This window comes from Xenia sp. Carnegie-2017, unplaced genomic scaffold (assembly GCF_021976095.1).
Source record: "Xenia sp. Carnegie-2017 unplaced genomic scaffold, XeniaSp_v1 HiC_scaffold_20, whole genome shotgun sequence".
NCBI classification, from domain to species: Eukaryota; Metazoa; Cnidaria; class Anthozoa; order Malacalcyonacea; family Xeniidae; genus Xenia; species Xenia sp. Carnegie-2017.
Genome location: NW_025813483.1, coordinates 2,951,348 through 2,966,165, shown reverse-complemented (window position 1 = coordinate 2,966,165; position 14,818 = coordinate 2,951,348). Strand labels below are relative to the sequence as shown.

At 37.3% G+C, this 14,818-nt stretch overlaps 2 protein-coding genes across 12 annotated transcripts in view; both read left to right on the top strand.

Annotated features, from left to right (window-relative positions):
* Positions 1-1,529: 1,529 nt before the first annotated feature.
* LOC124440968 lies at positions 1,530-4,149 on the top strand. The gene is made up of 7 exons (XM_046991392.1): positions 1,530-1,642; positions 2,457-2,484; positions 2,723-2,815; positions 3,232-3,371; positions 3,455-3,529; positions 3,665-3,775; positions 4,080-4,149. The coding sequence occupies exons 1-7, from the start codon at positions 1,530-1,532 to the stop codon at positions 4,147-4,149; spliced, it is 630 nt and encodes a 209-aa protein (XP_046847348.1).
* Positions 4,150-11,504: 7,355 nt separating this feature from the next.
* Positions 11,505-14,818, top strand: part of LOC124442870 (DNA polymerase zeta catalytic subunit-like) — a 110,799-nt gene continuing 107,485 nt past the window's right edge. For 6 of the 11 annotated variants that reach the window (XR_006947387.1, XR_006947390.1, XR_006947388.1 and 3 more), the window contains exons 1-5: positions 11,690-12,071; positions 12,165-12,582; positions 12,689-12,770; positions 13,661-13,901; positions 14,038-14,791. The gene's annotated coding sequence lies outside the window, so the exon portion shown is untranslated. The other 5 variants (XR_006947386.1, XR_006947394.1, XR_006947383.1 and 2 more) reach the window with 4 other exon arrangements.

The following is a 14,818-nucleotide window of genomic DNA, read 5'->3' as shown; positions in this document are numbered from 1 at the left end:
GCTTTAGACACAGGAGCTACAAGCCACATTATAAACGTAAGTCAAAATTTTAGATGAATAGTATTTGATAGTAAAGCGCATGGTATTGAATTAGCAAATGGCAGTAAAGCCAACGTAGTAGTCGGTAAAGGTACTGCTAAAGTTAAATTATTTGAGTTGAATGGAAATGTGCAGGATGTCTTATTAAGTAATGCCTTGTATGTTCCATCTTACGATCAAAATATATTCTCAGTAAATGCTGCCGTAGAAAAGGGGGCAAAAGTCAAATTAGATAAACACGATAAGCATTTACAGTGCCCTGATGGCACAACGTTTGGAATAAGACAAAAAGGCAAACTTTACTATGTAAATAGCATATCATCTTCGAATAAAAATGCATGTTCTCTTTACGAGTGGAACAAGGTTCTAGGTCACTGCAACTACAAGGATGTTAGGAAACTAGAGAAGGTGGTTAAGGGGATGAAAATCACAGACTTGAGGGAAGTTGAGTGTGAGGTTTGTACGCAAGGTAAAATGTGTCAGACAAAAAAGTAAGCTGGAAGATAAAAAGGCGAGAGGTCCTCTTGAGTTTATTCACACGGATCTTGCAGGTCCTATTGATCCGGAAGGGAGAGAAGGGTTTAGATATGCATTGTCGTTTGTGGATGATTATTCAGGATTGAATATGGTCTATTTTCTTAAGCATAAAAGCAATACACCACAAGCATTAATACAGTTTTTAGCAGATGTTGCACCTTACGGAAATGTGAAGCGCATAAGAAGTGATAACGGCGCTGAATTTACAAGCGAGAAATTCAAATCGATTCTTAGAGAAAACAAAATTAGGCATGAAACTAGTGCACCATATTCGCCAAACCAGAACGGCACAGTTGAGAGATCGTGGTTAACTTTATTTAACATGGCTAGGTGTCTATTGCTAGAAGCGGAATTACCAAAATCCATGTGGACATATGCCGTCATGGCATCTGCTTATATTAGGAATCGTTGTTTTAATTCGAGGTTGAACAAAACTCCGTTCGAAGCGTTTACAGACTCAAAACCAGACTCGAGCGAAATGCACATTTTTGGTTGTGTTTGTTATGTTTATTCACAAAATTCAAAAAAGTTAGACCCTAGACGTAAAGAAGGTATTTTCGTAGGGTGTGATAAAATTAGTCCAGCATATCTACTATACTACCCTGACATCAACAAGTTAGAGCGTGTAAGATGCGTTGAGTTCTTCAAGGAGGGTAACAGGGAACTGCCAGAACTAGATGATGAAGAACTTGCACCTCAAATAGCAAAATTGCAAGAAAGAAACCCCAAAACAACTAACGAAGACATTAGTTCTCCAGAGACATCTAAAGAGACTCAAGATACCCACTAGGATAAGAAGTAAAAGTAAATATCTTGACAATTATGTGACAAAAGAAGTTTCAGGGGAGGATACTGTCTCATATACCGTAGATTGTTGCTATAGAGTATCCAACATCCTAACGACCTATTCCCAAGCAATAAGCTCTATTGTAAAAGTAAAACGGCAAAAAGCCATGAATGATGAAATGAAAGCGTTAATTGACAATGAGACGTTTGAACTTGTTCCACCCCCAACAAATAGAGACATAGTGGGGGGAAAATGGGTATACACCGTCCTGGCTGGAAAGTATGTCTTGCGCAACCTAGATCTAGCTTGCGCAATTTCGGGAGAAATGCGCGTCCTGACGCGCAGATTTTAAAAAATTTCTTGTTCGCCGCGCATTTGTGAAATTTGCCGCGCAGCGCGAGAAATTATTGCGCAATATCAGCACATGTGCGCTGCAGCGCTGTTGTTTCCGTTGAAAAAAATTGTTGCCTGTTGAATGTCAATCTTACAAGCTGTTTTGACAGGCAAGTTCCGTTAATTGGTTGGTAAGCCAATAAGCGTTTGATGACTAGAAATATGACATCTGAGCAGATCAACTACACATTCTTTGCTTTCGTTTTTCGAGCTTTCTCTTTTTAAGTGACTTCAAGGCAAACCATATCGATTCTTCGGTGTATTCTACGGTGATACGTGATATTTATTTAATTAAACCAACTTGGGGTGTTCAAATTTGTAAGGTGAGTACACGTAATGGTTTAGTAAAATCAAAAGTACTGATACAAAATTACAAATGATAAAAATTCTGAAAGCATTAACGCTTCTAACACTAAACGCCCGGGGAAACAAGTTATTATTTAACAGTTATGTTTTTTGTGTAACCTAAAAGTAGTGGTACGAAAGGATTTCTTGTATTACAAACTACAAAGCATGTTTTAATACATTTAAGGCAAATAAAATTCACAATCCTTACATAAAACATATTGATAAATGAAGCAATTTATAATTAAAACCGGTTTGCTAACGAACTAACAGGGCTTAGCTCGCTATTGTTTGGTGATAAAGCGAGATTTTTTGACAAACTTTTTTTATCTAATTGTTTATTTATTTTTACTAGATGGCTGAGATTCAAGCAGTTAAATCAGGTAAATTCACGCGTTACAATAGCCGAAAATTTTCCTAACAACAATATACACAATATATATCAGCCATTGGTTGATTGCAGGAGCTGATTCGGTGATTCCTCGACAATATTCACTTCTCACTAAGAGTACCAAACCAACATTTGTGTGTTGCTAAAACTAGTGCTGCTTGCCTTTGATACCAAAAACGTTCATTACATTATCTTAACTTATGTTTTCATTGTTGTTGCCTAATTACTAGTTTGCGTTTCATGCAAAAAGAAATGTGGAAGCCATTTTTGCAAAGTTTGCAAAAAAACGTGCCACGCAATTCCGCCTTGCTCAACATCAGCAGGTGATGATGAAGGTTTTGGTGCCCAAGTCTTGTGTAGTGGCTGTGCAAAACTGAGACAGCAGCAGTGGCTAAAATAAGCAGCAAACACTGTCTAAGGAAGGTAACAGAACAATTATCTAGTGTTAGAATGTTAGTCGTGTGTAAGAGTGATCGTGTTTGCGTCACAAAGAAAAGTGGCATGACATTGTCAGTGGGTTTTAAAAACAATAGTAAACAACCAAGATTGGCTATCGACACATTTGTAACCATAAAATTGTGTGTTATAGAGTTTCAGTTTGCCAACATGTTTAAAAGACATAGCAAGCAGCAGAAAACAGGACCAGAAGCAAAGCGAGCAAAGAGTGGACACGAGAAAACCCCAATGGGCTTTTGCTTACTTTGTTTTAGGCAAGGCAACGCAAATTTTGGCTTGCTAGAGGAACAAGTCCTCTCTAGCAAACCATTTAAAAACTCACAGCGACAAGGGCGAAAAGACCTTAGCAAATGACGCTATTAGAGAAGATTCCCCTCTTGCTAAATCTGCGCTACAGGCGTACAAAATGCTTAAATCGGCTAGGTAAATGAAAATCAAGTTCCCAATTCCCAAATTGAGAACTGCACTTACATTGTGTATGTTTTCTATGTTAATTGTATTTTCAGTACAAGCCAAGTGCAACAAAAGTGTGGTGGCGACGGAATGGGAGAACGGATAGAAATTATGGAAGTCGATGAAAGGTAGCTAAATTGCTCATTCCCCTGCGTGAACCATAAAATAACCGAATATCACAAACTGCATACATGTTATATAATACATTTCTTTTACATATACAGTGATAGCTTTTTAAAATTATGAATATTAAATTGTTTCAGAGAGCTTGGTAAGGATACGGCTGGACATGCAACTGACGAACTTTCGTGCAAAATCGTTTCTGGTGTCAGTGAATCTGAAAGTTGGGAGGAAACCGATGAAAAAGATGAGAGGTTTGTTAGTGAAATACGGCATTTTTCTTGCATTATAGTATCAGATTTTACGACATTTTGTCACGATATTTTGTGAAATTTATGCCATAGTGGTTGAAAGTGTTGACTTTTTAGTTCAAGGCTTCCAATAATTCACTTGTTCGGATAAGTAATTTCTACATTACAAATTTCTTAAGTCGTTTAATATTAACGATGAAATCATTAAGTATTTCAACGTCTTCTGTTGAATTTCTTAGTACATATACTTTTCACACAGTTTGCAAGAAAATTTTAATGTTGGCTTTTAACACTTTCATTGTTACAGCGAAGAGATTGTGAGAGTTAATGCAGTAAGTAAGACGAGTAAGGCTGCCTCAAAACACCAGCCGTCTTAGCTATCAAAGCTCGCTTGGAAGTTTTCTTCCTTCAATTTTATCAAGTGAGCAAGGCGACCTGCCATTTGATGTGGACGAACTTGCGGAAAAATTGCTACTAAGGTGGCACAAAAGTTGAGTGGTAACCCTAAATCAGCCCAATCAACAAGTTCAACAACTACATACAATCCCACATCGAGTACCGCACTTCGATCTTCCAATTTGATTGAGCTTGTGGATGAAGTGGAAGATTTTGAAATACTAAAAGAAGAGAACAGCTGGGTGCTGCAGTGTCGAACGTGTGTCGAATTTTTAAACTCTTCCCGTGTTTCCTTTTCGTCATCTTTTAATCGACCTACTGGCAAAGCAGACGGATCTTTGGCATCTGGTTTACATATGTCAGATGCCTTGTATGAACAGCTAATTGCAGGCAAGTGTGAAAAATGGTACAGCCAAAAGCAAGCGTGTCATCGACATCTTCTTTCTTTGACCCACAAAAACGCTGATGACCACATGAAGATGGTAAAGCAAGGGAGGTCAAGGGAAGTACTTGTTGCAAAGAATCAACTCCGTGCAGCTCTTGGTGTTGTGAAAACAAAGTCAGCTGCAGTTCATTATGAAGCACGAATTGCTGAGCTTCAAGCTGCTGGTGCGGATGTTGGTGATTTTTGTCATTCTCGAAAATTGTTTCCAGACATGATCAAAGCAGCATGTGCTTACATCGACATGAGAGCAGCCAATTTTCTTTCTACCCCTCTTCCAAACACAGGAATGCCCCCACATTTTTATGTTACAGCTGATAAATCTACCAATCATCGCATCACTAATCAGGTTACTATCGTTTGTCCAGTTGTAAATGGTAGTCGCCGAGGCATTGTCCTTGACGCAAGGGAGGTTTACAGTAACTCTGATGCAACTGGTGGTACAGGTGATGCTCTAGCTGCATCCATTTTTAAAGATCTTGACGTGCATGTTGGTATTAAGGATAATCGGCTACTGCAAGTGCAAGGGCGAGTGATGGATGGACAATACGTCAACGAGCCGTTCATTGCAGGCATGAACGAGCCTGTATTTGAACTTTTGCATGATGATCTGTCCTGCAAAGAAAGATTCTGGTGGCCTGTCCAATGGGACCCTGCCCATTGGTTAGATAAAGTATTTAGTCAGCTCAAGGACTCGCCTTTCGTTGATCGTTTGCTGCGAAGGATTGCACTTTATCATCAACTTTTTAGTCGTGGTAAAATGCACAGCGTAGCGCGTCATACTGCTAAGGACTTGAATCTTCCGTTTCGAGTAACCAACGCATTTGCACATCAGCGGTTTTTGAGCTCCAGCTATCTATCTTTAAAGAATCTTGCAGATAGTTTGGAAGTGTACATCGAGACTTTCAAGGACCACGACAATAGAGAAGAGATGGGTTACAAGTTATGTGGTCAAGACTTTGTCCATGATTTGCTTGGTGTACTCGATTTGTTGGGGCCCTTGGTCGGCCTGATGCTGCAAGCGCAGGCTGAGTGGTATCCTGGTTAGAAGTTGTGCTCTCATGTTCCTTTGGTAAAACGACAGATGCAACGTTACATCGAGGAAGTATCTAAAATTGATCCTGATGACTTTGTTTGCCCAAGATTAAGCCAGCGAGTTCATGAAATTCGAGATTACCGCTTTGGGCAAAGTGAGTTGGAAACTGGTTGGTTTGTCGTTAGAGAAGGCGACGGTAAAGTGCCAGTGGATTGGGTAGCAAGAGAAATGCTGGACAGTGTTCATGATCTAGAGAAGCTGGCTGCGGATGTCATTAGTCAGATTGATGTTCGCTACACCAATAGCTTTTCCGACCTCAACAGAATGCTATCAAAGTGTTTTGACTTTGGACGACTTTTTCGTCGTTTATGCGGTTTTCGTTCGGAAGAAAAAAGTCCAGTAAACAACAGGGAGTTTTCTGAACTTGGAGCTAATGAGTTTAGACGATGTGTAAACTTTTCTTCTCAGATGCCACATGTTTCTGAAAAGAATTTTGAGCTTTGTAGCGAGCTATCATCCACAGTGTTTTGGCGTCTAAAGAAAACACTCATTGCCGTTGTTTGGGGTGATATGCTACACACTCGCGTCCCTAATTTTTTCAAGAAGATCTCTCTCTATGACGAAGGAATTTTTTCCTTGCAGGATGTGGTTTTCGAGGAAGGAGTCTTTGTGACTAGGTTCCAAGAAGGTACACCAAGGCAGTTCACCCTTTCTGAGGTCTTCAAAGTGACGCTCAACAATGGTAAAATGATTGACGTTCTTTTTAAAGAAGAGGCCGTTATTGAATCTTTATATAACGATTCCTCATTTTATTAAGCTGTCGGCCAAGAGTTTTGTCTCGTCTTTGACATATTTTATGCGAAATGCGGAACTGAGGCTGTTGCCGAATCTTTTTACCGGGTGGTGGATAAGCAAGAATTGGATGGTGGGCAAAGCATAAAAGTGCTAATGAATCGTGCTAAAGTTGATTGGAGTTTACCATCTGTACTTCAATGCGACGCAGCACTGAACGAAATGGCAAAACTTTACATCAATGGGGACAAGGAACGTGGTTTGTCCAGACATATGATTCCTGTTTTAGAGACCGACGAGCATGGCAAAACACGAAGGAGAGATGTCCAAGGTTTTGCAACGCATCATAACATCACGCCCTAAGCTACCTTTCCTCTTGTAACCTTAGTCAAGCGTCAACCAGTATGCTTCGTGCAGTTATAATCAAAAAGTTTTCAATCCAAATCTGGCAGCAGATCGTAATTGTTTATCAATTGAAAAGCTCCCTTGCTTACCATCTGCCTGCTGATTATAAACAATTATTAACTGAAAACCTTTTCTGTCCACAATCTGGCTGCTGATTATAAACAAAGATTAACTGAAAATCTTTTTGTCCACCACCTGGCTGCTGATTATAAACAAAGATTAACTGAAAACCTTTTTGTCCACCACCTGGCTACAGATTATGAACAAAGATTAACTGAAAACCTTTTTGTCCACCACCTGGCTACTGATTATAAACAATAATTAACTGAAAACCTTTTCGTCTAACACCTGGCTGCTGATGATAAACAATTATTAACTGAAAAACCTTTTTTGTCCACCATCTGCCTGCTGATTATAAACAATTAATTGAAAAACCTTTTTTGTCCACCATCTGGCTGCAGATTATAAATATTTATCAACTGAAAACCTCCCTTGCTTACCATCTACCTGCTGATTATAAACAATTATTAACTGAAAAACCTTTTTTGTCCACCATCTGGCTGCAGATTATAAATATTTATCAACTGAAAACCTCCCTGCTTACCATCTGCCTGCTGATTATAAACAATTAGTAACTGAAAACCTTTTTGTCCACCATCTGCCTGCTGATTATAAACAATTATTAACTGAAAACCTTCTACTCCACCATCTGGCTGCTGATTATAAACAATTATTAACTGAAAACCTTTTTTGTCCACCATCTGCCTGCTGATTATAAACAATTATTAACTGAAAAACCTTCTACTCTACCATCTGGCTGCTGATTATAAGCAATTAGTAACTGAAAACCTTTTTGTCCACCATCTGCCTGCTGATAATAAACAATTATTAACTGAAAACCTTCTACTCTACCATCTGGCTGCTGATTATAAACAATTATTAACTGAAAACCTTTTTGTCCACCATCTGCCTGCTGATTATAAACAGTTATTAACTGAAAACCTTCTACTCTACCATCTGGCTGCTGATTATAAGCAATTAGTAACTGAAAACCTTTTTGTCCACCATCTGCCTACTGATTATAAACAGTTATTAACTGAAAAACCTTCTACTCCACAATCTGGCTGCTGATTATAAACAATTATTAACTGAAAACCTTTTTTGTCCACCATCTGCCTGCTGATTATAAACTATTATTAACTGAAAAACCTTCTACTCCACAATATGGCTGCTGATTGTACAAAAGATGGTTCCTGATTGATTTGGTTTTTTTTGACGACGTATTTGACGACGTCAGTAAATCAAATTTATTTGGTGCCTACCTTTTATCGTATCATACGCTGTGATGAAACGATGAAACAGATGAATGATAAACATACGTGGTACGTTGGTCGTTCGACTCGTTACATAACACCTAAGATAACGTGTACGCTGTGATGAAACGATGAAACAGATGAATGACAAACATACGTGGTACGTTGGTCGTTCGACTCGTTACATAATACCTAAGGTAACGTGTACGCTGTGATGAAACGATGAAACAGATGAATGATAAACATACGTGGTACGTTGGTCGTTCGACTCGTTACATAATACCTAAGGTAACGTGTACGCTGTGATGAAACGATGAAACAGATGAATGACAAACATACGTGGTACGTTGGTCGTTCGACTCGTTACATAATACCTAAGGTAACGTGTACGCTGTGATGAAACGATGAAACAGATGAATGATAAACATACGTGGTAAGTTGGTCGTTCGACTCGTTACATAATACCTAAGGTAACGTGTACGCTGTGATGAAACGATGAAACAGATGAATGAAAAACATACGTGGTACGTTGGTCGTTCGACTCGTTACATAATACCTAAGGTAAAGTGGCATTTTTTTGTGATTACACATGACACATCCTCACGTTGTAAAAGGAGAGTTGCAAGCTCCAACTTAAGGTAAGCTACAGCTATACACATGTATCATCTTTTATGTTATGTTTCATAATTATTTGCAATTGCAAACTATCAAAAATGGAATGTGATACGGAAAAAATAAAACTGGCATCTCGCGAATATTTTATGGCTTCGCAGCGCAAAGTCGAAAATCCGCCGCGCAAAATTGAAAATCCGCCGCGCAAAATTTCTAAAAAAAATTGATCTAGCTTGCGCAGTTTGAATACTTTCCAGTCTGGTACACCGTAAAAGTAGGGAACATTTCGTAACTAGTAGCGACAGACTTGCCGAGTGGAAATCGAATTCGTGTAATAAAAATTAATGCCCAACAAAGTTTTAATTAGAGCCATAGAAATAGACCAAAAAAATTGTAAAATTGAATTTATTGTAACGTTTCGTCTTTACTCAAGACATCTTCAGACAAATAATAAATAGGTTGTTAAGACAAGATATTATATTTACAAAAAGGTGTTAAATTACTACTAAAGGAGGCGGTGTCAAATGGATTATATGATAAGGAAGTTAGGAAGTAAAATAAAGAGAAAGTAAAAGAGGTTAAGTGGAATGGAGTTTCCTTGCACGTTAAGTGAAGGCTTGTATTTTTTGATTAGAACGCTTTCATGAGTGGAGAGTTCATAAGAATCGTTAGATAAGGAGATTATTTTAAAGTCGTCTAAGTTGGGGGTGTGTCCAGTTGCGTTAATGTGAGCAAAGATGCTTGATAACGCAGGGTGGGAAACTTGGTTGCCTGTAAGGGGGGGTATTCCCAAGTACTCCGAAAATCTGGTGTGTAGATGACGTGTTATTTGACCGACATACGAGGCGTTGCAGTTTCGACACTTGAATAAATAGACTACACCAGATCTCAGAGGTTTGGAAATTTTGTCCTTAAAGAGGAAGAAAGAAGAGATACGTTGGGAAGGGCGCAAAACAAATTTAATAGACATATGTGGGAAGGCTGCAGGACAAAGGCTATTGATTTGTGTACGAATTTGAAGGGAGTGTATGCGGCCTTTCACCGGAAAGGAAGACAAAAATAGATGGGCATTTTGTGAGCAGTCAAACCAGGTGGTTTGGAGGTGTTGTTAAGGAAGCGACGAGTGATTTGGTCAATTATACGTGAAGAAATCCGTTTTTGGTGGGTGACTTTCTGGTGAATTCGAGTTGTGTATGAAAATTTTCGTAAATAGAACAAAGGTTGAAGATGCGGTGACCACACATGCGGTGACCACACGTCATCTACACACCAGATTTTCGGAGCACTTGGGAATATCCCCCCTTACAGGCAACCAAGTTTACCACCCTGCGTTATCAAGCATCTTTGCTCACATTAACGCAACTGGAAACACCCCAACTTAGACGACTTTAAAATAAACTCCTCTTCTGACGATTCTTATGAACTCTCCATTCATGAAAGCCTTCTAATCAATAAATACAAGTCTTTACTTAACGTGCAAGGAAACTCCATTCGACTTCATCTCTTTTAATTTCTCTTTATTTTACTTCCTAACTTCCTTATCATATAATCCATTTGACACCGCCTCCTTTAGTAGTAATTTAACATCTTTTTGTAAATATAATATCTTGTCTTTACATCCTATTTATTTGTCTGAAGATGTCTTGAGTAAAGACGAAACGTTACAATAAATTCAATTTTACAATATTTTTGGTCTATTTCTATGGCTCTAATCAAAACTTTATGTTGGGCATTAATTTTTATTACACGATTTCGTAAAAGCACTATTGCTAATGGGCATTTAATATACACGACAAGTTTTTTTAAAATAGACATGTTTCGACATCTCATGATGCCATCTTCAGTATGAGTGAAATAATAAGTGATACAAGGTTTATATAAAAGTAATATGATACATAAATTACAACAATAAAAAGGAAATAAGATAAATTAATGGGGAGCGTCCGAGCGTATTATAAATTCAATACAATATTTAGTTTATAATACGCTCGGACGCTCCCCATTAATTTATCTTATTTCCTTTTATTGTTGTAATTTATGTATCATATTACTTTTATATAAACCTTGTATCACTTATTATTTCACTCATACTGAAGATGGCATCATGAGATGTCGAAACATGTCTATTTTAAAAAAAACTTGTCGTGTATATTAAATGCGCATTAGCAACAGTGCTTTTACGAAATTATCCATGAATATCTTATTTCCTCTACTACCTCGTGACCATGCACATGATGTGTATCGATGTAGAACATTACTATTATATAGTAGAAATTTATTTCTTTTTATTATTATATAAAGATATATGAAAGTTAACAAGTTCATTTTCCAAACTTGATTCGAGCTAGTTCCAAATCTCACCAAAATCAACAAATTTATCTTTATAAAACATTTACATACGTACATAACGCGGAAGTAGAATATTTTACAGAAAAACAAAATAATCGATAAATGGACATGAAACATTAAATCGCAAAATCAAAATACAATATAACAACGAAAGGTAAAGTTTAAAATCAACATACCTTCACAAATTCAGAAGGATTACAAGACACAACCAACTACATGATATCTCAAGTGCGGCGTTCTGGTCGATTCTGTTGAATAATTTAAATGATTTACGTTTCCGGTCACGTGAGATATGTTACCTTACCCCTAGGAAAAAGGCTCCTACAATATACCGGAAGAAAAAGCCTTTCGTTTTACGAACCAAACAAATCACCCGATTCGTCTTATGAGACGTGGCTAAAAGCCGGTAAAGTACGGGTACAAAACGTCGGCAGGTAGTCGTGGGAGATACATACGTTGTACTTTGGTCGTTTAACTTATGTTATTGTGTCATTGGTAATATCGATAATATTTTCTGATTTGTGATTTTCTTGCTCGTAATTTTAAAAGATGCCAAGGTACACAAAATAACGGCCTTATAGCTGTTAGACTTTTCAACATTTATTTTCATTTTATAGATTTTTATGATAATTTTTGTAGGACAAATAAAAGGTTTAAAGCAACTGTAGCTGTCACATATCATGATGAGGATGGCCATGTTGAGAGAGAAGAGGTGGATTTGTCAGAATTGGTTACTGACGATCATACAGGAAGCTGTTCTTTTAACAGTCCTGATAATTGTGGTGCATTGGAAGGCCATGAACTGGGAATGGAGTAAGTTATCCTGTACGAGGTTATTCATTGCTTTGTAGGATGGCATGTTTTGGCCATATAAACTCATGAACATGCTGGTGTATGATTGTTCATGCCAAACAGCTCGTCACAAAAGAAGTCTTTCTGTTGTTGATGTTAAAGGTATGTTATATGTAAAATGTGGTGCAAAAGTTTTTTCATTTTAGCTGGGATGGTTTAACACAATTATAATTTTGGATCTTTTTCAATTTTTAGGCACCTTTTGTAGTGTTGAGGTACACTTTTGCTCATGCTCTCCAGAGTTTGTTCAACTTCTGCAATTTGGCCTTTGGGGTGGAACACCTACAAAACCAAGAATTGCATTTGCAATTGAGTTTTTTTGAATAGATTCATTCTGTGCAGATGGAATGCCAAGCATCAATAAAAAAGCATTTGTCAGTCATTTGAAGAGTTTAATCATAACCACATATTCTCCTCTTATGCAACACCAAAAATGTATCCTGTCATTATAGATGCTTTTGAAGAATGTAGGTAACTGCATGTAGGTCACTGATTTATTGCACTGCTGTACTACGTATGAATTGCTGGGAAAGTTGCAGTCAATTTTATAGCCTAAGAATCTCATCTTAAGAGATGTATTTAATTGGAGGAAATCAAAATGCTAAAGTTTATGGTGAGAAAGGATTTTTCCTCAAGTATTACTGTCTTGCACTGTATTTTGTTTATGTCATTTGTTTAAGAGTGCATAATTGCTTTCTTTGTGTCATTGTTTTTTTCAGAATTTACAGACATAAACTAAACATGTTGAGCTGTGTTATTCCTGAGCTTGATGAAGGAAATATCTGTCCTACTTGTCCCAAAGTGAGTATATTCGTATTACTTGTTTAACAATGACAATTTAGTAAAAAGAACATTAGCAATGCTATCTCAAACACCTTTTTGACTGCATAATTTGCATCATTGAACTCAGATACATTGCATGATTTTATCCTTCACCATTTTATTGAAGACTGATGGTGTGATCTTTGAGTCTCTTGATGCTCTATTTATTGGAAATTTGACAAGTTGTTGCTGTGTTTTCATTTTCTGGTAAAATCCCTTTTTGTAGTGTATTCCAAAACTGTGGTAATACATATGCCAGGTTAACAACATTATCTGAGATCCAACATCCAAGTACAATCCATAAGTATGCGCTGTAATGTGTGGGATTGCTTAGGTATATTGATGGAATATTCTTTGTGGTTGGCTTACAAAATGATAGCATGCTCTTGAAAAAGGCATAGTTATAGCTTGATATGGCCATCATAATCATTACAACCACGCCAAAACATTGCTACATGTTTGGAATGGATATGCTTTTGAACAATTGTCTGTGCACTTGTGTCCTCCTCTAACCCGGCATCTGCTATCAAGATCATGTGTCATTATTACTGAGTAGTTGGCTAAGCTGTCGCAAATATTATGTGCCTTGATGAATTTATCTAAAATGTGTAGAAGAGTGTTCGGAAATTACCAGCCTAATGAATCCCCATATGTAATGTTTTTGTCATTAGTGTCTACATAGCAAAGTACCCAATGGTTCCGGGGTGCAAATCATCTACAACGAATGTGTTGCCATTGCTTTCTTTACCAACATTTATGGCAAAACAGAATTTTGAAATGAATTCATATTTAGCATGGTGTTGGACTGTTGTGGGTGTTTTTGTTCCATTGAGGTACACATAATATGTATCTGTTTTCTTTTGGTTTAGGTTTGTTGTCAACCAGCATATGTGGTCACTTGACACCCATCTGTCAACACATAACCTGGATATCTCATTGGATGACAATCCTCGTTCTTTCATAATCTCACTGTATGGGGTTCTGTACAAAAGCTTCTGAAAGGCTGTAATTGAAGCAGCTGATGGATGTTCCATCACCGTGACTGGTTTGTTCAATGGTCGTGAAAACCAGGCAATTTCCTCTTCGACTTCTACTTGTATGTTTTTTAAGGTGTGAAATTTCTGCAGATTCGTGATGCATTTGATATCTAACCTTCCTTGTGATGTGTTGATACATGCTCCTTTGCTTGTACTTGATGCCTCAACTATTTTTCTCCTTTGTTTCAACTGGTCCATACTTGGCATAGATGTTACATGGCAAGGATCAACAACTGAATCATCATCTGTACTGCAATTTACACCTTTGGTAAACCATTTCTCAATCTTTGGCAACAAAGACTCAAAAGCCTGACCTCTAGTTAGCTTGCTCAATACGAGCTCTATCTTTTTTGAAGCTTTTTTGAGAGACAAAACCTCCAAATAAATTATTTACATATAATTAACAAAACTAATTTCCATTTCTATATTATGAATTTTTAATGCAAGACTTTAATCCTATGTCATGTCAGGGCCTATATTCATGTTGCCTTGCACCCCCATCCCCATTGCACTGCAAAGGTCTGAATTAAATAACCTCAATAAAATTTGCATGTAGTGCAATGCAGTGGAAGTTCCGGGGTAAGTCAGAATATGTTTATGTTTAGTAGCTTAATATAAATTTAAAATACTATAATAACAACACTGCTGATATTGTTATAATTATTACTAATTATTTCCAAAATATTGCCAATACGACAGTTGTCAAGTAGTTTCATGTATTCTGACTTACTCTGCAGCGAAAGTAGTGTTTGCAGTTCAGTTAATGTATGTGCATATGCTTAGTGTGATGAAGCAATTAAACTTGCAATACCTTCGTATTTTTATTCCACATACCGCTTTTCACGAATAATAAAGAACTTAAAACGTTCAGATATTTAGCTTTATTATAGAGCAATACAATGGAAGGAGAACAAGAAAGTTGACAATGCACATACGATGATGTTTTTTTACAAAAAAGTTAAAGTGGGTAAAATCGTATTTCGCAGCAAG